We start from the raw sequence: 26,507 nt of genomic DNA on the forward strand, positions 1-26,507 counted from the left end.
CTTTTGAATTTTTTTTATTTTGTTGTGAGGATAAAAAAAATCCTAAGAATCTTTGATGCTTGCAGTGCTGTTTGCAGCTGTCTGTGAAGAAGCATTCATGATTTTGTATTTCAGAGTATTACAACTTTTTGTATAAAAGCTTCAGACCCGGGAAGCTATAATAATGACTACTGACGATTTGTTAAGAGATTGTTTTAGTCAACATGGAACTACCAACATGGCTTAGTTATGTCTGATTTTCTGATTCACTTTCCAGAAGAGATGAATTTGTGGAAATCCATAAAGCAAGAGTACATTTCTTTGCATATTTGTTTTAAACCTTCCAAAGGTTTCTATCAACCTTTGTTGTGATGATGATGAAATATCTCAAGCTGCCTACTACTAAGCACTGTACGTATATCTGAAGTAAACTGCTGAACCGTGGTACTATAATTTATTGCTAAGTTTTACAAATGGAACCGACCTTCTACATTTTTTTCATTCAGACATAAAACAGTTATGTTTAAGTTTTGAACAAAAAAGTCACACGTGACCTTTGAAAAGGTCTTTCAAACATTCTGTAACCCCTGCTTCTCTAGAGGGGATCACAGACCTTGAGCTGCAGGAACGAAGAAACAATCCGACCTCACATGCTAAAAATGCTTGTAGAAAAATATTCTAATTCTTCTAATTAAAAATTTACAAAAACATATAACATACAGGTGTTACATATACCTTGATGAAGGAAAAGGAAGAGGGGGAATTTCACTGTTAATTTTGTCGCAGTAGTGCTCAAGAAAAGAACGAAGATGTGAAAAGGTACTTTCTTCAAGGTCTACACAATAGGGTCGGTGCCATGCCACAACTTGCCTGGAATCAAATATCAAAGTAAGTTAATTAGTAAAAATACTCCAGTATTCCAATTTAAGCAGATTGAAGAGAGCACCTGATCTTACCGATCTCAGGTTTTCTTCCTAAAACAAACTCATATGACTAACTCTTCCAGGTATTTTCTGCTTTTTTTTCCTGTAGAGGTCTTCACAAATCAAATATTTTTCATTCATTAACAAAAACATTTACAGCACCATGAGTATAAAACTACCAAGTTGGTGCAAAAGCTGACACATTCTCACAAAACTGCTTTAGTACAAACTCCAGATCATAAAGAGGTTGTAATAAAATATAGGGAGAATTCAAAAGAGGTAGTCCCACTTGGTACTATTTGAGGTTATTTTCCATAACTGACTATTCTAAGATAGCTCCCATTAAAACAGGACATCCTGAAAATCTAAACTATCTTCCAAACATTAGAAGAGTTTTTCTAATCGATTCTGTTAGTCCATATATAAGTCTGATGTTTATCAGTTCACTGCAATCACTAGATCAGGCTTTTGCTGTAAAATGAGATGAGGTGCTAAAGGATTTAATTTAGTAGTTGGGTAGAGATAGTGATAGGAGGATGGTTGGACTAGATGATCTTATAGGTCCCTTCCAACCTTATGAACTTATGAACTTATGTTATTTCAGGTACTGTATACTGATTATTAAATCATTTATTTAGGTACCTGTTTTCAGTTCATCTTAACACATAACTACTTAGAAAGTTATCATGATGTTTAAATCCATGTGTAATGACTTATCTGAATTTCTTTAGCTCCCAAAGTCTTACTCTTTGCTTCCTTGTTATGCTGAAAGAAACTATATATCAACCACGGGACGTGCAGTGAGAAGCACAAAACAAATACTAAGTCTCCCACTGCTTAACTTGATTATTTTCAGTAAACAGGTATTATTTTTGTCTAATAGCAGATAACAAATCTTGGTTTAAATGTACAAATATCCATATTATTGGTGCTGCTAAGCTATTACTTCATGTAACTTGTATTTGTACTTCTGTAACAGTTTGAAAAGAAGAAAAGGAATGGGGAAGAGAGAAATTAAACTCTTCAGTCCAAAAATTACATGTGGAACACTCCAAATGCATAATGGGATTAATGCCTTCAGGAAACTACTACATATCCCAAAGGGGTATTATATATATACTGTGTTAAATATGTACCTGTCCCCAAGTGCTACTGTTACCTGTCCCTTGGAAGAGCTGTCCAGGCAAGGCTATGAGAGGTTCCTGCTGAAATCTGTTGAATTGAAACTCCATCTAAACCACTGACTTTCTTCGGCTTGGTAATGGGACCAGTAGAGTTTCCCTGACCACACTGTCCCATTGAATTGTTACCCCAAGCGTAAACTTCATTATCTGTAATTATAAACACAGCAGAAAACAGAATCTGGGATAAAACTGTTTCTGATCAAAAAGGAAGATTACGTATCTTAATTTGTTTTACCATGAGAAAGTGCCAAACAGTGACTGTCACCAATTGAGATATCAACTATTCTCGTAGCAGCCAGTTCCTCGATAAGTTTGGGTCTGAGAGCAGTCGCCTCAGAAGAGCCACAGCCAAGGCATGCACCACAGCCCCACGCATAAACCTAGAGCAAACAAACCACAAAATATCAGTATCAAACTTAAATGACTGCGATCATCAGCAATGTACTTGATAACCACTTTCACAACAATTGAAATGACATTCTCAACAAAATATGCAGAACACTTTCATTGCTTACATATATTTAATGTAATCTATATTTATTGTCCCCAGACACTCAGATTTCTGGCTACAGAGCACATCAGCTGAGAGGCTGTTGCAAGACAAGAAACCACTACAATAAACTTGACCATTCTTGATCCATGTTTTAAAAACACATTCTCTTTGAATCATATTGTGGTGGGGGCTCAGCTAGGTTACAAGCACAGAAAAGTTTACTGTACCACAAGCATATACATCAAGCCAGTGTGGGATCCCATTTACCATCTAAAGTTTATCTCCAGACTTTCCTGTCATTTTCTGAATTAGAAGTAAAACAGTTAACATGTGTATTCTAAAACACATTTTAGGATACTATTACATTATTTCATCACCTTAGTTGGTTAATGCATCAAATATTAAAAGCATTCTGACGCTCTTGCTCCTGAAGCTGATCTGGTTTTGTACTGGTTACATTTCTTAATCTAAAATAATTAATTTTCAGTGGCTAACAAAGACACTTGGAACATGTACTTCTATTTGACTCTGCAGAACATTCTGAATGACTCTAACATTTTAGGATCTCAGTACTTTTAGTCAGTCTCACATCAGGAGCCTTATAACAGCATACATGAACTAGCTACGTATTTTCTCATTAGACAAAATAATTAAAACCAAAATAAAGATTTGTCTTCTCAAATATCAAATGCCATCGTTTGAGTGAAATCTTATTTCTGCCTACCTGTCCCGTTGACGTTAAGGCAAGTGAAGACTGGCTCCCAGCACAAACTTTACGAATAAACATTCCTTGCAAGGCTTCAATAACTTTAGGTTTATATACTCTATTTGTGTCGCCATGACCAAGTTTGCCTAAAAAAAGCAAAGTGGAAAGTATTTTCAATATATAAACGTTGACAGCTGGAAGTACCAAAGAAGAATTATTCTCAGATTTCCAAAAATGTCAGGGTATATTTTTTAAATCAACACAAGTAACTGTTGTTATAAAACGTATTCTCTTTCAAATACAGTAATTACAAGCTTTAGGAATGTGTATTTATTACAGTGTACTTATACCCACCGTTATCTCCTCCTCCAAATGACCATACTGTCCTGCCGTCTTTGGACAGAGCGATAGTGTGTGAGCTGCCACAGGAAACCTCTCCTACATTGCTAATATCTTTTACTAAAGTCGGAATGTTGCGGCTGTTGCTATCACCGTGACCTAAAGAAAGCAGAAAAAAACTTCTTTTTGTGAAAATTCCTATTCTGGTCTGTAACGCCAGCAGAGTTTTGGAAAAACCATATAAACTGTAGTGATCACAGAAGACAATTTTACAAATGAAATCAGTGGATAGTTTCAGATCATCCTTCCAGCAGAAGTCTAATACGTTAAGAGTATCACCTGCTTTAAAACATAATGTGTGGTATCCCTAACTGGTGGAATGCAAACAGGTCCCTATGACTTAACTGAACACTACTGAGTCGTGCACTAGAACCCATCACTATACTAAGGATGTAAAAAACAAATTAAACCTTCCCTCTAACCTAATGTGCCTTTCCTAACAGCTGGGAGACGCTCAGAACTTGCTGTTTCCCTTGAAAATCTGTGACAGTCTACACTGTAAAACAACATCCCCTTCATCTTTTGTCCCCAGCACTGCTATTCACTTTTACCTCTCCACTGGGTGATCATGACATTCAAATCAAAGACAATAAAAAGGAACTAAAGCCCCACTTGAAAGCAATTTTCTGCACAAAATCTTGTGGTTTAGCAGAACCTGTTTGAGATGTGTGGTTCCATACTAGGCATGCACGCTGTACAGCAAAGATAATGAAATAGACCATAGCAAACTTCAAAAATTAGAAATATCGACTTTACCGTTTCAGTTAAATTTAACTTCTTAAACATATTAAGGCAAAATGACACAAAGCCATTTCAGTAAACTAAATGTCAAGTTTCTTTATTGGTGTCACATTATAATCAAAGACTTGATATCTTCTGCCAGTTATTCAACACTGTTCAAAGACCCATCCTACCATCACTATGTCCATCTATATGTCCACTATTATGTCCATCTAGAATTCTGGTTTATTTTACATGTCTATTGTATATACTTAAAGGACAATGACTATCATATGTTGTCTTATAAATGAAAGGTAACTTTTCCTGGAAAAGGAATACCAGAACATATATAAAATTATCTGTACTGATGTAAAAAAATCTTTTTGGTACTTGTTTTAATATAGGTGCCTATACATACATTCACATGTGCATATATAAGTGTATTCAGAGGGGATAATAAGAAAAAAGGGGAAATGTATGTACAGTATCATTACTAGACACAGGAATTCTCCTTAAAGCACTACACGGTATTTTAGGATTACCTAATCTCCCAAAGTCTCCTTCTCCCCACGTATACAGCTCTCCATCCTCTGTAACAGCAGCACTATGTCTGTACCCAGCAGACACACACACAACAACCTGCGTTACATACAGAAATAACAATTATGTTTTTGTACAAATTATATAAGAATTCCAAAATCTTATGTAAGTCCACTCTAAGAAGGAATTTCAGTACATCTACCTCCTCATTTAAGTACAGCAAGTATACATTTGTCTTCACTAGCTTTATCATTTAGCACTTCAGAAACAGAAAACAATAGAGACAAGACTATTTATAAAATAGCCACGATTTGCTCATCAAACAAATTTAACGTAACAAAGTCTCAGCCTTACAGCAGCAGAGAGAAGCAAAAGCAGACCTTTAAAACACTGGCCAAAACATGGGCAGAAAGGGAAAAAAAGGCCTTTTAGGACAACACAACAGAAACCACAAAAAATGTGCATATGAGATGTCATGATGTTACAGCCAACAAAAATAACGTTCTTCTGGAATGGCACTGCAGCTCTGCAGAAACAAGTACGTCAGATTTAAGAACCTGAGAAAGTTTACCAACAATGCCACTGTCCACATCACATGCCTTAAGGCAATCAGCAAATTTAAGTGCTCTGCTGGATCAGATATGACTTCAAAGAAAACTTAAATAAAATACAGAGTCTTAAGACCACACGTATTTCAAATTTTACACAACACCTTAACCAAGCAGACCAAAAATAGGCACACTTCCATAAAAGATATACCTTTCCTTGCAGCGGACCCTGGATAAGTTTGGGATATTTCTGAGTTGAACTGTTTCCGTGTCCCAGTTTTCCATAGTCACCATCACCCCAGCTGAAGACTTCCCCTTCTGTTGTAAATGCTAGAGTGTGCCCATCAGATCCTTTTGAGGATGACACTTTTTTAATGGATCTGTGAGGCTCAAAAGTCAATTTTTTCAAAGTGGACTGGTTATTGGAGTCACCCAGTCCTAGTCTCCCATAGCTGCCTTTACCACAGGCTCTGACAGAGCCATCCGTAGAAATTACGAAAGTGCAATACTGTCCAGCTTCAATCTACAAACAAAAAGGATAAAACAATATTTAGAAAAAATAAAAGATAAATGATTCACCTACAGGTCTAAAAGTATGTCTTTTTAAGCAGGATGACATTTTTCTTTCTGTTAACCCTTTCCTATAGTACAATGTCAAAAATTAAGGAGGATTTGTGGAGTCCAGGAAGCAACAAAATCAAAATAACTGGTAAACATTTAATGAAGAAATTCTTTCATTTACATAAGGGATGTAAATGGTGATTGAGCCATCTTTTTTAATTGCATCTCTTTTACAGACTACAGAACTCACACTACTTTCAGATCTCTGAAATTCATGAATGGTATCTGACAGTTTTGAAGGTTTATTCTCTGAAGATCAAAAAGACAGAAATAACTGCCTGATGTCACTCATTTCTATAAGTGCTCTGTTTAAGCAGTTTTTTAAAATGCACAAGCTTGCTTTATGATGCAGTTAACTGGCATAAAAATGTAAAAGTGAAGTCCATGAACATCATTTCAGAAAACGTATCTCAATTGTGTAGTGATCCCCCAAAATGCTTTTACTTAAGTCAACACTGCAAAGTCAATAAAGCAACAGAAAAGCAAACTATCCTGTGTCACGCATCAATAGAAGTGCTAAGCTGCAACTGCAGAACTTGCAACCGAGAGCAGAAAGAGCATACTGTATATTGATTTTGAGAAAGCTAATTAAGGCTTTTGTGCAAGCAGCTAGCCCTGTTTGGGCTTCTAAAACTAGACATACTTGATGTGAAAAACACCAATGGAGACAAGAATTGAGTATTTAAGGCATCTTTTAAACAATAGGGGTGGGGGAAAAAACCTACAGGCAAACAAATTCCTCTCTACAAATGCATTTCACTGTAAGCTAGAGAATTCAGCCATTCCTCTTACATGGATATCAATTCGTGTGTATCACTAAGAAAAGAATCAATCCTTTTTCCAGGCAACGATAGAAGTAGAGAAATTCTTTCAGTAAAGTGACTTGTATAATTAGTTCTGAGAATCATACTCTCACTTCTACACTTAGCAGAGAGGTATCATTTTCCAGTTTCGTACTATAACTATGAAGTTGCTGCATCTTACATTATATAATGCTGTAAGTATCACCCACCGTCTGTGCATCAGAAAAACTTGGAGCGAGCTTGGGCTGAAGTATTTTCTCTTGAGTTCCTTCTACCAGCTGATGGCTGCTGTTGCTACCCCAGACGTAAACTTCGCAGGTTTCAGAAACAATGGGAGCATCACCTGTTTGAATGCTGTCAGGGCTGGCACATGTTCTTGAATAGTCTGATGCCATGCGACAAACCTGTCAAAAGATTTATTACACAGCTGTATTTTCATTCATTTTCCTATAACAACAGTGGAACCAAAATGAATTTCCTCTCACTAGGACACTGCCTAGAACACAAGTTATCCCCATAATATATTAACTTGTTTAAATAACTTAGACAACCTGCATTCTTGCTTTCAACTTTTCCTTGCCTCCTTACTCCATTCCAGAATCACTCAGTAGATTCTGCACCACATACACATGCACACAACAGTCAGATGTAACGTGTAATTCCCTTAAATTTGAGATCCATTTCAAGACATACCTCTTCAAATAAACACAGAGCTGCCTCATAAAGAGAACATAAGCCATCAGATGTTCTAGTTGGCTCCCTCCATTGACTTCGATCAGCAGATGATCCCTGCAATTTTTAAATGTTACTATGAGAAAAATACTTTCATAGAGCAACAGTGCAACTGTATGAAATACAACAGTGATCTGTTCTTAAAGTACCTACGTTACCTGAATGCATTTCAGGGAAATAAAAGCGTGTCAATCACTAATTAAACATTGTTATTTTTTCTTTTCTTTTTTTAATATCTGGGTTTGCAGTTAAATTTATCCTGATATCATTTTATTCTGAAGTGCGTTTCATTTGTGTTTGTCTAGTTAAATCATAAATTACTAACCATTATTACTTTTCTGATTACACGGACTGCATTTTGGTCTGCAGCTTTGTATCTACTGGGAAAAAAAACAACACAAAAACAACAGCTAACCTTGTCCATGAGGACATTCAACTCAGTGTAGATCCTGCTACTGCCCACTAGGCCGGGAAAATACTAAACTGAATAAATAATTTGATCTGGCAGCCCACCCTTCTTTCTGCCACACAAAAAGCACACAGCACACAGTGACTGCACCTCTGTACACGAGACTCTTCCACTGCTGCCATACAGATGCTAGCTGTCTTTCCTCAGTCAAAAGAATGAAACTTACGTAACACAGTAGGCAAACATTCTGAAGAAAGCAGATTTCGTAACAGATCTTTAACAATAGATTTTAACAACAGATGTGTGAAATGTGTGAAGAAAGGAGATAATCTGCTACTGGCTAATGTGAGAATAATTATATTCAGAATTTTAAAAGTCCTATTAAAATCAAATAAGTATTTGAAGGGCTTTTTTTTTTTTTTGCACATTAAAGAAAACTATTCAGCTAAGAACTGCCATACACAGTATTTAGCATTGAGAAAATGCATTCAAAGTTAAGAATGCATCTATATTTGCTATGTAGAAAACTCAAAGTTGGTATACCTACCAAAGATCGTCGCATCTGCATTAATATGCTCATAAAGCAATCAAAGCTGATCATCCCTTCCGGACTTTGTAGCAACTTGGTTTTCTCCATGGTGTTCACTACAGCTGAAGCATTTAATGCCATTTCTATCCACTCAAGAAGATATCGCAGGGAACCTCGCTGGGCAGCCAAGCCAAGAAGCAGCTCAGAAGCTAATCTACGGCCTAAAGTGTCTGCCCCAGAGTTCGGAATTGTTACTCCTTTAAGAAAGGTCGTTACTTGTGCTAAACAGTCCAAGCCCATCGGTGGAATCTTGCTTTCGTTTGCTAAAGATAAAGGTGGCAAAGAGCTCACGACTTCTATTGCAGTGTGGATAACATCATTGCAAAGACTGAGGCCAGGTCCCGATGCCGGCATCATCCAACTTTGTCTCAGCAGTGCAAACAACAAGCTTAATCCAGTCCGAACCCCCATCTCTATGAGCGCATCTGTACTCGACCTCGGACGCTCGCTGACAGAATGCACATCAGTCGATCCAGAACTGCTTTCTGGTGAATGTTGCTGTTGCTTCACCTTGCCCTTATCATGATATTTGTTAGAAAGTGCATAGAAGACACGCTGCAATACAAGGAGACGTTTTCGAAGTGCTCCAGCAAACGGAGAGTCTGAGCATACCATCTTAGCCAGTGCCAGCTGGCTGCTAAGAAGGGCATCCAAATAGTGGTCCTGTTCATCACTACTTAGAGATTCCCGCTCAAAATCTGGTAGCTGAGGTCCTTTGAGGCACAGAACCTGCTGAGGCAATGGCACTACTTCTTTATTGCTAACTAACTTAGCATACAAGATAGAAACTCCCTCCCTCGTTGCAATAGATTCACTGTCCTCTGTGATCCAAGAGCTGTTTAGATGTTCGAGCCATTTCAGCTTCACGGGTGGGACCATAGCTGCCATGCTGGTTTATTCTTTTGCCATTAGTCCTAAAGATGAAAAGAATAAACAAATAAATAAACAGACGTGCAATAATATCTACTGAATTTACTACTCACAGTACACCAAATGCTATCAACTCTTCAGCAAAGCAAGCAGCAAAAGTTTAATTTCCAACATTAGCAAATTTCCACCATTTTACCCATATAAGTGTGCAAGAAGCTGGAATTCAGACCCAATCCCTGTAGTGTAAGGGTAGGATAAGAAGACATTTGGCAGCTCAACTTTGATTTCCACTCTAAACAAGAACTCAGATATGCAATTGCCTTGACATGCTGTAGAACTGTGGCATATACCTATATTTGCTAAATTTGTATGGATAACATTTCACACAAAGTAAATTTAATTCTGCTCTGTTCAATGAAAGTACACTTCAAAACGTCTCAAAGAAAATTAATATTCTCTTTGCAGACGACAAAACTAAAGACAGACTTCAAAAACTGATCAGGATCATACACAGCCGTGCACCAGCAAATGAGTGGAGTACCGCTGTGAAGATTCGTTTCACAATAAGACCACTAATTCAGGCCACTGACACAACACTCGACCTTACAAGCATACTGTAACTCCTGCAGTCAAAGTTATTCTCTCTCCTTTCTTAAGGTAGATATCCCAAAATCAACATCAAAATGTTAATGTTAAATGGAAACACTGGTTGTAGGTTACATTAAGGGGTACAGGTAAGGAATGGGAGTAGCTCCTATTCATTCAGTGAATAGGATCTTCAGAGCCAAATACACATTACTATTCCAAATAAATTTAATCTATTGAATGTTATGAATTACATCATATTGATGTATTTCATCATGTATGACTTCAGTAGTATTCAGAACTCTTAGTATAGATTTTAAGAAAGGAATCACTGACAATACAGATATAGAAGACTTAGAAGCACAAGCTGGTTTATGAGGGCAGCTCAAGCTGGTTGACAATCCAACTTGACAGCTTTTGTCATTCTTCCAAATCAAAAGGCATCAATGAATTTAAGAGATCTTTTTTTACTCACGTGTTATGGAATAGGAAATAAAACACATTACATGCTCATGCAGATCCAAACTCAAATAAACATTATAATGAAATTGCTATAAAGTTTCTGTGAACCCTACAGTTAAAATGCTCTACCTCACAGCACAAAGGTTTTTTGGGTTAGCACCCGTCCTCAGAATAAATCTCTGTTGCTCTCACACTGCCTGAGCCCAAGTCAACATACGCACCTGAACCCTATTCTCCTTTTTATTCCCTTGAGAGACACAGGAGGGTCTGAGCCCTACATAAACTGTCAAAACTTTTTTTACGAAACCCATATGTGAAGCTCAAAATGCTTTGACATCAAAACACTCACAAGTTTAAGGTTAACAATCAGTTGGAAGGGACTGCATTTCTTTCTGCTGGTACATAAGTATCAGCATTATGATGATTTTTGTCTCCACTGAACTATGGGTGGATGACAGTGGTGGTACCTGCTGCTGTTCTATCACAATAAAGGAGAGTAACAAATGACCAAATGGATATCCTCATCAGTGATAAAAGAGTGACTGGTAAAACAGTGACACCGTGCTACCACTGTCAACGAGAGAGAAAAGTATGCAAATGAGAAGTAGTAAGATTGGTACCTTGAAATTTAACAGTAAGACATGAAAGCTTTATAATTACAAAATGATTTGTTCTGTAAGTAGAGAACCTATCACTGGGAGGCTCAAAAACTAGGAAGAATACAGCGACTTGCAGAAGCATGATGAGTCATGGTAGAGATCAAACACACACCTGAGCAGAATGAATGGGCAATGGTTAGACAAGGTCAGGGGAAGGGGAACGTTTTTACACACTTAAAAAACTTGCTGATTAACTGGATGCCAGCTGGAATTTCTGCCACTTATTTCTCTGAGATCTTGGATGCAATAAAGGCTGACACTGGAACACAAAGAGAAAGACTATTCCTCTGGTCCACCTTTGCACAGAACCTAACCTGAAGAGAAGTGCAGGATTCTGACTTTGGGCAGAGCCAAAGTGTGGGCAAGGGCATCTCACCTCTTAGTTAGCACAGGCAAGAAGAAAACATTTGACCTTGAAAGACCATGTGAACAGACTCACAAATGTTCTGCTACTGAGCACTGTACAGCTAACAGTGTGGAAGGTACCAACCCAGCAGAGCAGGGCAGCCTGCAGCACTTCCTAAACAAGATGATGACAGCTTTTTAAACGAGCTGCTGCCTGGTCACAAAGGGAGAAGGCAGAGATACAGACCAGAGGTGGAGAAAGGAAGTACTTCTCCTGCAGCAGCAGCAATACAAACAAAAACAGTTTGGTTCTACATGAAAGAGTTTTAACCAGGTATTTAAACACTGCAACGTGTTAAATACTCCTATTTCACAGTGGCCAAAACTTTCTGGGTGTTTCTCTTAGGAGCAACCAAAACATGTATCTGAAATTGCATCAAACAATCCTCACAAACATGCCAACTGCATTTTACAACATTATATTTACTTTTGTTGTTGTTGTATTTTGGGACTTCAAATAGACAAAATACCCCTTTCAATAAGCTGAAAAAAACTTCTCCTGCCAAATCATTTACCAACATGTGACACCTAGCGAACGTTCACATCTTCCACATGAACAGCTTTCCCCATCACATCTCCTAAGATCTCCACCCGATACTGAGTTCTAGGCTGCAGCACAAGGACATGGACCTGCTGGATGGAGTACAAAGGGGCCTTGAGGATGTGAGAGCACCGAAGCAAATCTCCTGAGAAGAGAGGCTGAGAGAGCTGGGGCTGTTCAGCCTGGACAAGAGATGGCACTGGGGGATCTTAGAGCAGCTCCCAAGGAAGCTGTGGATGCCCCAGCCCTGGAGGTATTCAAGGTGGATGGGCTCTGGGCAACCTGATGACAGGAGGGCTGGAACCACATGAGCTCTAAGGAGCCTTTAATCTCAAGCCATTCTTTCATTCCATAGAAAGAAGGAATAAACTAAAATCAAATATAGCAATTACCACATGCTATTACCACTCCAATTTTACACTTAGGATGGAGCTTTGACCACCCACAGTAATTAGTAAGCATAACAGAAGATAAAAGGCTGCATTTCAAACTCAATTAAAACAAGTTAATAGGAATTTTGAACATCATGAAATTATAATTAAATGGCTTGTATATATTTCCACAAGACAAAGAACTCAGAGAAAATGAAAGTTTACAATTAATCTTTTACAATTAATTTCTCCTTTTCCCATATATTTATGTTAATGTATTTACTAACATGATAACTGAGTTTCTCTTTTAGACAGTGCTACATCTAGGAAACAGCAAGCACAAAGCCACGAGCTTGCACCCATCTGGCTGCAAGACAGAGTAAATGCTAGTAATAATTAATACATGTAAGATCTTCCTTTCTGAGTTAAAATACAAAGGAAAGATATCACATTTCTCAGGAGAAAAAAAAAAGACATCTTAGTGAGCTAGCAAGATGAGAATTTGAAATATTCAACATCACTAAAGGGCTTCTTCTTCTTAAGCACAAATTAATTCAGCCTGCAATCAGCCATCTCTAACGTGTCCATTTTTGTGAACTAAGCATCCCTAAATTAACTCATAAATCACACAGATCAAAATATGAAAGGATCATTGCAGGTAATCATGAAGTACGACAGCAGATGAAACAAATGTGCTTCCTTTAAAGAATAAGTTTTATATCACTATTAACACAGACCAGATAGAAAATATTTCCGCTGAGAAAAACGACATATTTTCTAAGGAAATAAGGACTATCCTTCCATCTTAAGAAGTGAAAAAAAGACACCAGATGTCCATATGTGCACTCAACTAAACGGAAATGCACTGTGAAGTGATAAGCTAGAAACACTGCTTGTTTCTCCTCCTGGTCACTGCAGCAATTTAAACACTTGGAAAGCAGAACGTGACTTTGCAATTAATCCCAGCTTATGTTATATATACAATCCCATGCCACCAGCCACACCGATGCATGATCAATTCCCACATGGAACAATCACTAGTGGGTCAAACACAGCAAGTACTCTGCTACAAACACAACAATGTGTTTGGGTTTGTTGGCTCTTTTTCCAGAACGTACAGTATATTCCATGAGCGCTCTGTGATATTCACCTGAAGCAGAAGTAACTTCTATGTACCACTTATTTCTCCCCAAAGTGGAGTAACTGTTTCAAAATTTCATAATCAATGTCAAATATGAAATACATTGTAGGGAAATCTGCTAGTGCCATACAAAAGAAGGTAAAGTGAGACGAAAGAGTAAATTCTGCAGCAAAAATACCACCATCTCCTAAACTACTAGAATGAGAAAAAAACAAATACTTAAAGGCTGTCCTAAATGCATTTGGCTGGCAGTAAAGACTGTCAAATCTCTAACAACTTTTCCACGTTTTTATTACAGCTTTTGGATACTAGGAAGGTTTTACGTCTTCTCACTCTGAGGTAAGTGGGACAGCTTTGATCAACCACAGGTACAAAGAACTACCTCCTAAAGGCAAAAAAAAATAATCTAGTTCTTTAAAAATAGACAATCTCAACTTCAACACAGTCAAAGGACTTCAGAATTTGAAAACAAAAACAAACAAACAAAAAAAACCCACAACAATAAATAATCCTTCAATACAAAAATGGGATGGGGGGATAACACCAATTCAGTACGGGGCTGAAGGGCAAAGCTGAGCTTTAGTAGGAATGACTCCCAGGGCCCACGGACAGAGCACACACACAACTTCACCAAAGGAATTTCCGTAGTCTCAGTTTTCCATTTCAACTTGGAAATTACAGGGGATGCTTGAATTTGACATCAAACCACTGCCTCCACACAGCTGAGCAAATCCATCCTAACTAACGTAAGTAAACAGGAAGCTCCCTTCTAGCAATCAGGCACAACTATGAAGTGTTGTGTGTAGATGCAAGAGAAAGACTAATGTGCTCAACTAAAGAGAGGTGGAGATGGGGCAGAAGCAATGCAAAGTGATTACACTGCAGCTCCTTTTTCAGGGAGGAAAAGGAAGGTAAGGGCAACTCCAAAGAGATAACCAATTTCCTGCAAGAAGAGAGTTAAAGCAAGAAGTGGTATGGTGCTTTTTTGTTTTGTTTTTTAATTTTTCAGAGGAAGTTTTACAGAAGAGCTTCAGTGGTACACGAGAAGACCTTACTGGTGTAACATAACAAGCAGTGTCTAACAGCTTTTCCAGTCTGTGACAAGCACATTCAGCTTACCAATGCACAGAAACCACCTACACCAGTACAGTGATTCTGATGTTTGTGTATATTTCACACTCAGTCATCACTGCACAGCTTAGTGCTCTCCTCTCCCTGTGCACCATTCCCAACAAACAAGCACTGCAAGACAGGGATAAAAAGCAATATTAACCTCACAGAAAGCACAGCTAAATGAACGTAGTAAACCATGGGAACATGTGGACATAGTCCTTAGATATCACTCGTCACAGTCCATAGAGATTTCCAGGTCTGCAAAAATGATTCTTCAGCTAACACAGTTACAGCTTTCAATGGTTTCTTCAGCTCCAAGTCTACCCCTCCATTATCTTTCTTTTAACTAGCAGTAAGTTGCCCCAGTGAAGGTTTAACAACCTGGTCAGCATCACAAGCTCCTACAGTTATGAATGCATGCAAAACAGAAAGGCTTGGTGCTTGGAGGTGTGCAAAACATCATATTCTGCTCAGAAAAATCGTGGCATGCTAGCCAGAGAAATACAAGAATCTTGTCTTGTAAGCAATACTATGCCTCAGCAGTAACTGAGTACAATGCTGCTGGACAGAAAAGAGATACCTACTATCAAGAGGACTCGAGCACAGTTAGAACTGAAGAAAGAAATTCAATGTTCTGTCCAGTTTCTCTCTGCAGTGTCAGCTGAATAAAACATATTCTTATTCATTTTCTTCATAAATAATGCATCATGTACAAAGCAATCAAACCCAGTTTCAACAGCCTACCCCTCAAAAGCTACAAGATAAGGTCCACTAGGAAATTATTTCAGTGTTTATGAAGGAGTTAAGTCATAATACCCCATAGCAAATAGAGAACTCATTTCTGGAAAAGTGAAACTACGTATTAGAAAGGTAATGAAAAAAATATTCAACTACTAACCACAGTCTCCTACATTCTGGAAGGACTGAGTGCCACTTGACCAACCACAACCTGAGACTTAATATGTATAACATAAGACACAGTATCTTTCTTCAGTGCAAAGAAAATACATTTTCTTAATCCACTGCCAGCAGCAGGCACACGGAAGATATTAAGACGGTCACAATTTGATGCAGTCAAATATTACCCATCAGTTGTTAACTCAGGCTGACTTCAGTAGGAATAAGGCACAGACAAAACCAATTACTACGGCAGAAACTAAGTGCTCAGACTCAGAACAACCACAGAAGCAGCTTAAAGCTTTCATTTTCTGCAAAAACTCTTGAAGACCACCTGTACCTGGAGGGTTTAAAACCTCACACCTCCTAAAAATCAGAACTCTTTGCAGAGTTTCAGGAGTGCTTGCTCCCCTTTCTGCAGTTAGCAAATTCAGCAACCTCTGCAAGATGCTGACAACATTTAACTTAACTTTACAGGAGCCTCATTACAAAAGCCTGTAAGAGAAGAAGCTGGAAGACTGTACAGTTGAATCAGAAGCAGCAAATATCAAAACTAAGACATGCAAAGAAGGGGCTGTGACACCCACATGCCCAAATTCTATCTGCTGTAGTGACACAGTGCCTTTCCCCAGCAGACTGGTAAAGATATTTGCTAAACTGAGCACAAAAAAAGGCAGGGCTTTAACAGATAAGCAGATCCGTATATATATATATGAGGGGCAGTGCTCTCCTGCACGTGTTCACTGACACAATCTTTCTCAGGTTCACAACCATTTCATTTACTACCTTCAACATGAGCACTCTCAGAGCAAGAAGTGCTACAGGTCCTTTAGCATTATGTCACCTGGGTGGTTTCTGAAAAGGATTAGAAAATGTAGTCTTCAACAGAGGGCAACCAGGGTGTACCACCGTGTTTCGTGCTGGTAAGAGAAGCACAGCCTGTATTTGCAACAGTGAGAAATAATTCCTGCGGATGGCCTAGAAAAATCAAGCTTTTCTGTGCTTCACCCAAAGCTCAGGAAGGATTTCACCATCAGAACAATCAGTAATTCTACTAGCTCATCAGGAGAGTAACTCAGTTCATTCTCTGACAGACTGGCTATTCAAAGGTAAAAGATTTATGCACTGTTAAAAAAAACAACACTTTTTTTCTCCAATGTTATTTTAGTTAAGTCCTTGAGAAGCAGAAGTTGTGCATACACACCTGATTACAGGTCTACAGCAGATGACTTCTTTTACATGTGACTGAAAGAAACTATGCAGTGTACATCTGCTTCCTACTTCACCATGATGACAACACAATTCCACTACAGAAGCAGAACCTCTTCAAATTCGGAACAGATTTGTTTGTAGCAGAAGCACTTAGAATCCCAATAGATTGTTTCATTAACTCAAATAAACATTACGTTGTTAGCACAAAATCAAAGTCACCACCCAAGTCTACCAAATTATCAGTTCAATATTCTAATCAGGACTATGAGACATCACAGAATGTGGTTATTTCTCCCCCGCAGCTTCAGCTGAAACCAAAGACTCTCTCTGCACAGAAGCAGTGCATACCTCTAACCACTGCCCCCAGCTTCCCTTCTACTTCTGTACGACTGCTTACATGTGCAGAAAGGAGTGCCTGTAGCTGTGATCTTGCTCTAGCAAACAGTGCTGCAGTGCTCTTTGTGTCTGTTGGAGTTCCATGGAAATACACAGGAATCATTACTTTCAGAGTGACTTACGTACGTTATTATTTATTATTATTATTACATTATCCTGCAGACCCCTCACAAATACAGGGACAGAGCTCACCCAAGTCTTTGCAACAGGCCATATATCCTATGGAAAACACAAAAACTAGAAGGTCCTCCACGCTGCTCACAGCCAGGGCAAACCACAGCACTTAAAACTAATAGTAACAGCACATAATCGTGCCTAAAATTATTTGTTCAACATTTCAGAATCACAGAATGGTTTGGGTTGGAAGGGCCCTTACAGATTATCTAGTTCCAACGCGTGCTGCGTGCGGGGACACCGCTGCTTAGACCAGCTGCCTAAAGCCCCACCCAGCCCAGCCACAGCCTCTGTGGTGGAACAAATCTTCATCTGTAACTCTGAAAGGTTTTGGTTTTGGGGTTGTTGGTTTTTTAAGGGGAGCAGAAGAGGGAGACAGATTTGGAGCCAGACTTCAGCACAATTAACTACCTCGAAGTTTCTACTCACGAAGTACCAGTTATGCTGTGATACAACTGTTATTGCAACAAGTGTCCCTCTTTTCAGGGTCTGCAAAAGAAATGCAATATTTTATTATCTGCTCTTTGCTTTAGGTGAAGAGGTTGTGAGAAGAACACTCTGCCAGAAAATCCTTCTTTATTAAGGAGACTTAGGCAGAAGCTGGAAAAACAATTCAGCTCAAGCTTCTGGGGAGCAGTCTAGCAGGCTGACTCAGATGAAAACTTCCTTCTGCTTCATGATGGTTAGAGTGGGAGCGAGAACACCTCATCACCGTTTGCAGCAGTTTCCCAGGGCAAGACCATGCTCCTTTCTTCCTCAAACCATTGCAGTGTATTTTAGACATGAACAGAGATGTCTTATTTACTAATTCCTTTGATGACTCTTTGGGTTCTCACATACTTCCTCAGCTTTTGCTTTAGTATACTGCTATGTCTCTGGAGAAATAAATCAACTTCTCTACACTTCTCTGCTGAATAGCAATAACAAACTTTTCTCTCTCTTCTGCATTAGTGTACAGCATCTGTCTATATTTAATATGGGGTCTGCTCTAAAAGTAATGCCTCCTACTTCATTATGCTGGTGGGATGGCAGTAGGGGTTGACCCTTCAGCCCAATATTCCATTGCATGGTGCTGCTGTGTGAGAGATGGCAGCAGAGGGACACTGACAAAACGCTGCCTGACATGGAAGTGCTGGTGAAGCAAAGGGGTGGAACGCAATTCCCACATGTGGAAAAGATGGCACCCACTGACGTTTATCCACACCTGCTGAACACTTAGAGACCAAACAGTGGATGTGAGCAAAGTGAGACAGTGGGTGATGTGTTTCAGCAGGCTGGTGACAGTGGGTCATCTGCTGATGCAGGTTTTTATGTGTGGCATGCAGGCTCTTGTTCATCGCTGCCAAAAGCACAGCTCATCACAGAATATCCTGAGCTGGAAGGGACCCACAAAGATGATGAAGTCCAACTCCTAGCTCCAAACAGGCCCATCCAAAATTCAAACCTCATGTCTGAGAGTGCTGTCCAAAAGCTATTAAACTCCAGCAACTCAAGGCCATGACCTGGGGAGCCTGTCCTAGTGCCCAAACAAAGTACAATCATACAGTGGCTTAGGCTGTAAGGGGCCTTAAAGACCACTGAGCTCCAATCCCGTCATGGACAGGGCTGCCACTCACTAGATCAGGCTGCACTGGGCCCCTCCCAACCCGGACTTGAGGATGGGGCACCCACAGCTTCACCAGGCAGCCTGTTCCAGCACCTCACTCCCCTCTGAGAAATGAATATTTTCCCAACATCTGAACTTCCCCCCTCTTAGTTTAAAGCCATTCCCCCTTGTCCTGTCACTATCAAACCACATAAAAAGCCAGTCTCCCTCCTGCTTGTAAGCTTCCTTCAAGTACTGGAAGGTCACAGTGAGGTCTCCCTGGAGCCCTCTCTTCTCCAAGCTGAACGAAGGCTGAGAGGGAGCTGGCCTTCTCCATAGCAGAGGTGCTCCAGCCCTTTCATTAATAGACTCTATCTAATCATTTACACTTGAAAGCCAACACAGCATAAGCACGTCAATTTTAGTTTTACATCTAGTGGCATTACTCAGCTCTTTGGACCTGTTGTAGTACCCATGGAGATAAACAGGAGGCATTACTTTCAGAGCAAGCTAAGTACAACAGAGCCTATTTTTACTTCAGTATTAAGCAAAGAGAAAGAAAACATACTCAAAAGCTAGAATGGAAGTTAAATGCAAACGAGCACATTCTTCACTCTGCATTAATATTTTCATTTCTTGACTAGTATAACGAGTGCTCAAAGACAAAGTGGTGTTCTATAAATCTGTGCATTTGTACAGAAGTGTTTGTAGATAACCACGTTACTCCTTGCTGAAAGTAAGAAGAAAATAAAAATACTTGTAAAAATTCTCACTAGTAATGACGACTCTAACTGTAGGCTGCTCTCTCCACAGTAAATTAATTCCAGCTTCCAGCAGAGAACACGATTGCTTCAGCCACTCAAATACAGTCCCAATCAGCTCGATGTCATCAGGTCAATCACAACAGGCAGCCAAGGCCACAGAATATACCTGGCCAGTTCCCAGGCCACAATTACCCTTGCTGTTGACTGGCAAATTCCTCAGCTGCCGGCTTCTAGGCTACTTGGTTTTTTTTCATCCTTGGAAACTATATGGGTTACTATGAAATTGCTGCACTGCAAAATTAGCACCTGCAGCTTCTTCAGCAGCCCTTGGAAAGGATGGTTTCCTTTTATAAGGATTACTGCATTTGAAAGCTTTATTATGAAAGTCACCACTATGAAAACGGAAGAGAACAAAACCTGCCAGCAATTTCAGGGCTTGCTGAGAAATAATCACAAGAAAGCAAATGGTGAGAACTGTGTTGCTTGTGTTTGTAAGACTACTGTGGCAACAGGAAGTTCAACCAGCAAATGTGCCCTATGTATCAGCAAAACATATTTGAGAAAGGTTAAAAAAAAAAGTTCAAGTCAAATAAACAGAGGAACACTGAGGACCTCTACAGTACCTAAATGAAGTTTGTGTTATGGAGCCGATAACGATATCATAACAACCTATGATCAGAACTCAAATGTCTGTCCCACCAAGTTAGTCCAGAAATCCATACAATCCTCACATCTCCATCCCTCTGAAGTAAAAGGATAAAAGCATTCTTCCACCCCGCAATCGTTACACAAATTACATGAGAAACTGAAGGGAAAAAAGAATACTGAAAGAGAACCCTAAAAAAGTATTCAAATGTCTATTTCTTTACTTTCAGCACCCCACGTGTGATGACTAATTTCACAGAGAGGTTTTCCCATCTGCAACAACACTCCAGCTATCACTGACACTTTAAACCATGCAGGCCATAACTGCACCATTAAAAAAAAAAAACAAGTTACCAATCTGAACTAACACCCAATTGACTTTTTAGGCCACCTGAAAGCCTTTCCTAATTAACTAATATCCATTTATTTCAGTTCTGAAATAAGAGAAGGAAAAGCTTTCCGTGGTGAGCTACTGTTCAATTCAAGGACTAAGTGAAATTAAGAACACTCATTTCTCCACCAAAAGCAAGCCAGAAGACCTCCTATCCCTATTACTCTTAATTAACAGCTAGACAGACCATTCAGTGACTGCACAAAGAAACATGGTAACCCCTAACTCTAAGGCAATGAACATATACATTATACATTTAAACAAGAACGTACAAGCTGAGAGGAAAGTCTCAACTGTGCACAGGTTTGTTTATCCTTGGAGAGAAGGAGCCCGGATGGTTCATCCCAAAGGAAAGACAAGCACGGTGTAACAGTGCAGGAGACTGGCCTGCCCTGCACCCGTCCCACTGCGTTTTAACTTTGTACAGCTTTTAATCTTTCACACCAAATTAACAGATTCCTGTTTGGATACCAGGAAGCAGTTAACAGGCTGACCAGGTTCACAGCCTACCTTTCCACATTAAGTGTCTATTATACTTTTCCCATAATTACGCGAGACTCAGACCTGAGACCCACATCCTCTGCAGTCCCACATTCCTAAGCAGTGGAGATGTGGTTTCTATGGTCCCTCTAAGAGGCAGTATAAATTCAGGATGCGTAAAAACAGTATAGAACACTTAATTTGATCAACACTGTCACACAACGTGTATGTACATATATCTGATAGTCCCTGCTACTGCAAGGCAAAGAAGTCTGGGAAGTAACACCCAGCCGAGAGATGCAACACACACAGGTCTGAAACTGAAAGAGGTGTTCACCAAGGCCACGTATGTATTTCCCTGCGGACTGTGAAGGGGAGAGACCAACAATGGGGCTGTGCCCCCAACAAACACGGAGAGCTGCTTGCACAGAGAACACTTCCAACGACTGTACGAAAATCAAAGCGTTCGGATTTCAAAATGAAAGCGCCAGCACGCCACTTTAGGCTACAAAACACGTCAGCCCCGTGCACAATCGCACACGAGTGATTTTTCAGCACTGCCAACAGGAGCAGGAGGAGAAACCACGGGATGCGCGGGGCGGGCAGGAGACGCGCGAGCACCTGAGGTGGTGCTCACGCACAGCGTCGGGAAAGGGCCGCTCAGGAACCGGCGGCCACAGATAACCGCAGCGCCGAGGAAAGCACCCCGCGTTCACGGGGCCCGAAGGAGCTCCGCCGGAGCGGAGCGCGGGTTCCGCGCGCCGGGAGCGCTCCTCAGCCCTCCGCTCCCACCCCACGAAGGACGGAGGCGCTCTCACGCTCCGCCGCCCCCCGCCCGGCCCCACCTGCCGCCCCTCCGCCGCCCCGCTCCAGCCCGCGGAGCCGCGGCCTCCTCGAGCGCTACTGCCCGGCCTCCCCGCGGCGGCTCCGGGGCTCGGTGAGGCGGCGGCCGCACCCCGCGAGGCGGCGCGGTGCCGAAGAGAGCCCCCTCCCACCCGCGCCGCGCTCCCTCGGGGCCGCCCGTCCCCCCCGCGGCCGAACGCTCACCGGGCAGCGGCGGGGAGGCGGCAGAGCCCGGTCCGGGCGGGGAGCCGCGTCCTCCCTGCGGCAGCGGCTTGTCAAAGAGAAAACATGACGCGGGCGGGGAGGGGGAAGGCGGCGCCGAGATCTCGCGGGGCTCGCGCGCAGCTCTCGCGAGACGTCGGCCGCTCCCCGCCCCCGCTCGGCACCTGCTCGGGCGAGGGGCGTGTAACAGCGGGATGGAGCGCAGCGTCCGGAGGGCTCGGAGATGAGCAGGGAAGCTGACGGGGAGCAGCGGGGACGCGGCAGGTTGGGTGCACGAGCCTGAGAGCTTGCAAAAACAGAGGTGGCATGGATTGAGCACGACTGCTCGCCGCGCACTGTCTCCTCCAGCAGAAGAGTCGGAGGCAGCGAGTGAAGGAGGCACTGGCTGTCAGACCCCAAACAAGCGAGAGCGGTCACGTCTCAGCACACGTCGTTAAGCTTTCAGACCTTCGCGACGCTGTATAAGCCTTTACTGTGCGACATCAGAAGGGGGCTGGAGAAAAGTAAGGAAGAAGTCCAGCACAGATTACAAAAACCAAGAGGTGTACTCTCGCTCAGAAACGCCCTGTCTCACAGAAGGCCATAGATTATCAGAGGAAACATTACTATGTGCTTGCTCATGTTTTCTTCTGTAGGCACCTGCTGACACATTACACTCACGGACCATCATTCCTCTCCTACAGACCATCTTTGCACCTCCCAGTATTACCTCCCTCTCCCTCCAAAGGACACTTCCCTGATGGTTTATTTGCAGGTAGTGAGAGGACTTAGAACTAAGGGTCGAGCTCAGCTCTGCAGAGAAGCTTTGACACAAGATTAAATGACACCAGCTTTGGCAGTAGATCCCAGGTTTTCATGCCGATTTTGTTCCCCCTTAAAAGCTTCTTAAGAATGCATAATTCTTTGCACCAGAGAATCTTGTGTTGAAAATAGTCTTAACCACCCCAGCTAAAAAAAAAAAAAACAGACCACAAAATACCTCTATTAGCAACTTCTCTGTGCAGTATCATCCCACTGAGAAATGGTAAAGAAAAGCTAGGTTCAGGAAGTCTTAAGTTTCTTACTTGTGAGCATACTGGCTAATCTCTCTAAAGCCATAGTCACTATCTGCTGTGAATCAACGTTTTCTCATTGATAAGACCACATTTGCTTGCAAACATAACCAGAAGCAGGGAAAACTGTGAAAACATTTTAAAGCACTCTTCAAACACTTAAAATGTGGATAGTGTGAGAAATACGAAGTTCATCAGCTACATCAACATACATTATATTCAGCAATGTCCTTCCACCACCTCTAAGCAGATCTGCCATTCACGCAAGAGAAGCGGAAGAAAAACAGACACCAGGCAGCACTGCAACATGCTGGCACACCCCACGCCCACATGCTGACACGAACCACAGCATGGACACAAACCTTATCATTAACTGCAGGTTTTTTTTATGGCTTGCAGGCTCTATCAGCAGCCAAGTGCTGTACAGCACACAAGGAGTCTTCAGTTTGCAAGTGCTTCAAGTATTTTCAAATCAGGCGTGCATTTTTGTGTGTTAGGTGGTGTTTTTTTGTTCATTTGTTTGTCAAGTTGTCACAGAGCTCTTCAACCGTCTCACAATACTGAGAGCACTTTTGTCTTGGAGTTTGACTATAGCAGATGTGTGTCTCTGTTTCTACAGGCTCACGGTTCTTGGAAGCTACCAAGTTACAGTGGGGACACAACGCAGCCATCTCCAGGTTGGGACCTCAAGTGCTGGGAACACAAAAACAACCAGGGGAGCAAATTAACAGCAGCATGTTCTAAACTGACCATCTTCCTATCATTTCAGAACGTGTGTATTTTTAAGCATCTAGGATGACTCTTAATAGCATTCAACTAAAATGCCTTAAACTACATGGCAGATGTTTTTCATGATCGTTACTGTTTGGAAAGCAGGCTGACAAATAAAGAGGGGGAGGAATAAGAGGAGCCAGCAAAATGAAGGATTTCCAGTATGGCACTGATAAAGGTTTCATCCCTTTAAGTGCTATGTCCATGGCAATTTCTCCTTCTGGATTCTCATCTAAAGCTAGCTTTACTAGGTAGCACCTATAACAATAATCTTGAAAGAAAAGCAACACCATCATGCAAACCAAAAAAACCCTAGCACAGTTCACTGCTTTAGAAGTTGTGGTTTATTCCCAGTCAACGTTTTCTTATTTCCAATTCTTCATTGATGGTATCTGATATTCCACTTTGTGCTGACAAGCACATCTTGACTTTTTAACAGCATTTTTTCCCAATACCAGTCCAGGTGTTTCTCAAGAGCTGAATGCTAGCAGAACATTGCTCAAATACATCTTATACAGCTTGGAAATGCCTACAATACACATAATGTGCCTGTGATGAAGAGCTTTCACATCTGGGACCTCCTAGGCTGGTTCATACTCAGAATACTCACTTGACAACGATACCAACATTCCTCTGCCAGAAGCATTATCTGCAAAAATATCTATTTTCTACTGTATGATAAAAATGTTCCCTCTTCCTCCATGATTCACTCATTCAATAAGTTGAGCATGTCTTAAAATTTCACCACATTTCCTCTGAAGTCTCAAACAGCATCTAGAAGTGACTTACACAGTTTCTCTGGGAATTCAGGAGGGCTCTTTTAGCACCCACCCACTGAACACCTGAGATAGTGCCTGCACTTCCAGCCAGCTGGCACTCAGGACTTCTCTGACCCACAGAACTCCCAGGATGGCAAACGATCCAGGATGTGGAGAGGCCTAACCAGCCTCCTCGTAATGAGCAGGCAGGCATTTTGAGAATTGCTGAGAACCCAGCTGAAGCCAACAGGATCCATCGGTCTAAAAGCAAGGATATAAAACAAGGGTAACAAGCTCTACGTTCTCCCTGACTTTGCCTATGGTTTCTACTAGATGTCTGCCACCTCAACTGACTACATATAGTATTTCTATCCTTTGGAAATCGAAGAGGTTCCTGAAACTCTTTGGAGCACATCAGAGGGAAGATCAGCCCTCCAGGCACCTGCAGCTACAGATTTTCTGGGCAAAAAATAACAAAACTCTGGTAAGACCGAGAAGAATGGAATCACAGCTCCTCACTGGGAAACGGCATTTGTCCTCTCTCCCCCTCCCTCACCGCAAGATTAAGCAGATTAAGTCTTTGAAACCTATAGATTTCTAGAATGCAACATTTAATTCTCCCGAATACAGGATATTCATGCCTAATTTACAATTCCAAGACAATCACGATCTTAGCTTCCAAGAATAGAAGCAGATCATGAGAAAGCCCTTAAGATTGTGCAGGTTTCAAGGGACAGGAAACCATACATACTTCCCCGACAAGTTGTGCTACCACAGTTGATAAAATGAAAGCTCCCTCTCCTGATGACTGCAGGCCTCTCAAGTCCGAGTCCCCTGGCTTTCTTCTTCCCAGCTTTACTTGGTCTTGTAGTGCTCGGGTCCACAAGACCTGTTTTTACCCCACCTATGATTTCCTATTATGACATTATTTATTTTAAAATAAATATTAAATGCATAATTTTGTAATCCCATCAAATGTAATTTTCATCCCGGACAATAATGAGAACAGCATGATAATGAGAGAACTATGCGTACTTTAACATCAATTAATTACCCTTTGTTTAGCAGCCACATTTCACTCCTCATTTTCTCTTCCAGGGCTACAACCATAGTCATTATTTTTGTAATGCAATGTCTAGGACTCATTACACTGAACTGTCTGCACGGGGCTTGCTCTTAACCACTTCTTCACAGTACAAGATTAACTATGGATTGTTACATAAAAATGGATTTAGATCTGAAATCTCTCAGTTAACTGTGTTTTGCTTTTACTGACTTTTTTTCCAGCAGACATCGCTAACATTGGCACATCTTGCTGTTGTCATGGCAATGAACGGAGCCTATATGTTTTTGGATGTGACTCAGAGATCGTTTTATATAGAAATGGGCCAACAACTAGAAGAACAGATACTGGACTGTTTACTGGTAGCACTGAAGCAATTGGTTTAAAGGGGGAAAAAAGGAGAGTGCCTGAACTGTGTAAGAGGCTGAACATATGCTCCTTGATTAGACAGAAGACATCAA

General features: G+C 41.0%; 1 protein-coding gene across 1 annotated transcript in view; it reads right to left on the minus strand.

Annotated features, from left to right (window-relative positions):
* HERC1 (HECT and RLD domain containing E3 ubiquitin protein ligase family member 1) overlaps positions 1 to 22,480 on the minus strand; it is an 88,362-nt gene extending 65,882 nt beyond the window's left edge. Inside the window, exons 1-11 of the mRNA XM_065733531.1 lie at positions 22,385 to 22,480; positions 8,605 to 9,560; positions 7,610 to 7,705; positions 7,126 to 7,320; positions 5,704 to 6,015; positions 4,947 to 5,043; positions 3,640 to 3,783; positions 3,304 to 3,431; positions 2,322 to 2,466; positions 2,062 to 2,233; positions 715 to 849 (exon numbers count right to left, since the gene is read on the minus strand). Coding sequence (XP_065589603.1) covers positions 715 to 849; positions 2,062 to 2,233; positions 2,322 to 2,466; positions 3,304 to 3,431; positions 3,640 to 3,783; positions 4,947 to 5,043; positions 5,704 to 6,015; positions 7,126 to 7,320; positions 7,610 to 7,705; positions 8,605 to 9,534 — 2,354 coding nt within the window. The 5' untranslated portion in view covers positions 9,535 to 9,560; positions 22,385 to 22,480. The remainder of the gene's footprint in view (positions 1 to 714; positions 850 to 2,061; positions 2,234 to 2,321; positions 2,467 to 3,303; positions 3,432 to 3,639; positions 3,784 to 4,946; positions 5,044 to 5,703; positions 6,016 to 7,125; positions 7,321 to 7,609; positions 7,706 to 8,604; positions 9,561 to 22,384) is intronic.
* Between the last annotated feature and the right edge of the window lie 4,027 nt (positions 22,481 to 26,507).

Source organism: Cyrtonyx montezumae, unplaced genomic scaffold, assembly GCF_038088225.1.
Source record: "Cyrtonyx montezumae isolate F1298 unplaced genomic scaffold, pur_monq_1.0 scaffold_17, whole genome shotgun sequence".
NCBI lineage: Eukaryota > Metazoa > Chordata > Aves > Galliformes > Odontophoridae > Cyrtonyx > Cyrtonyx montezumae.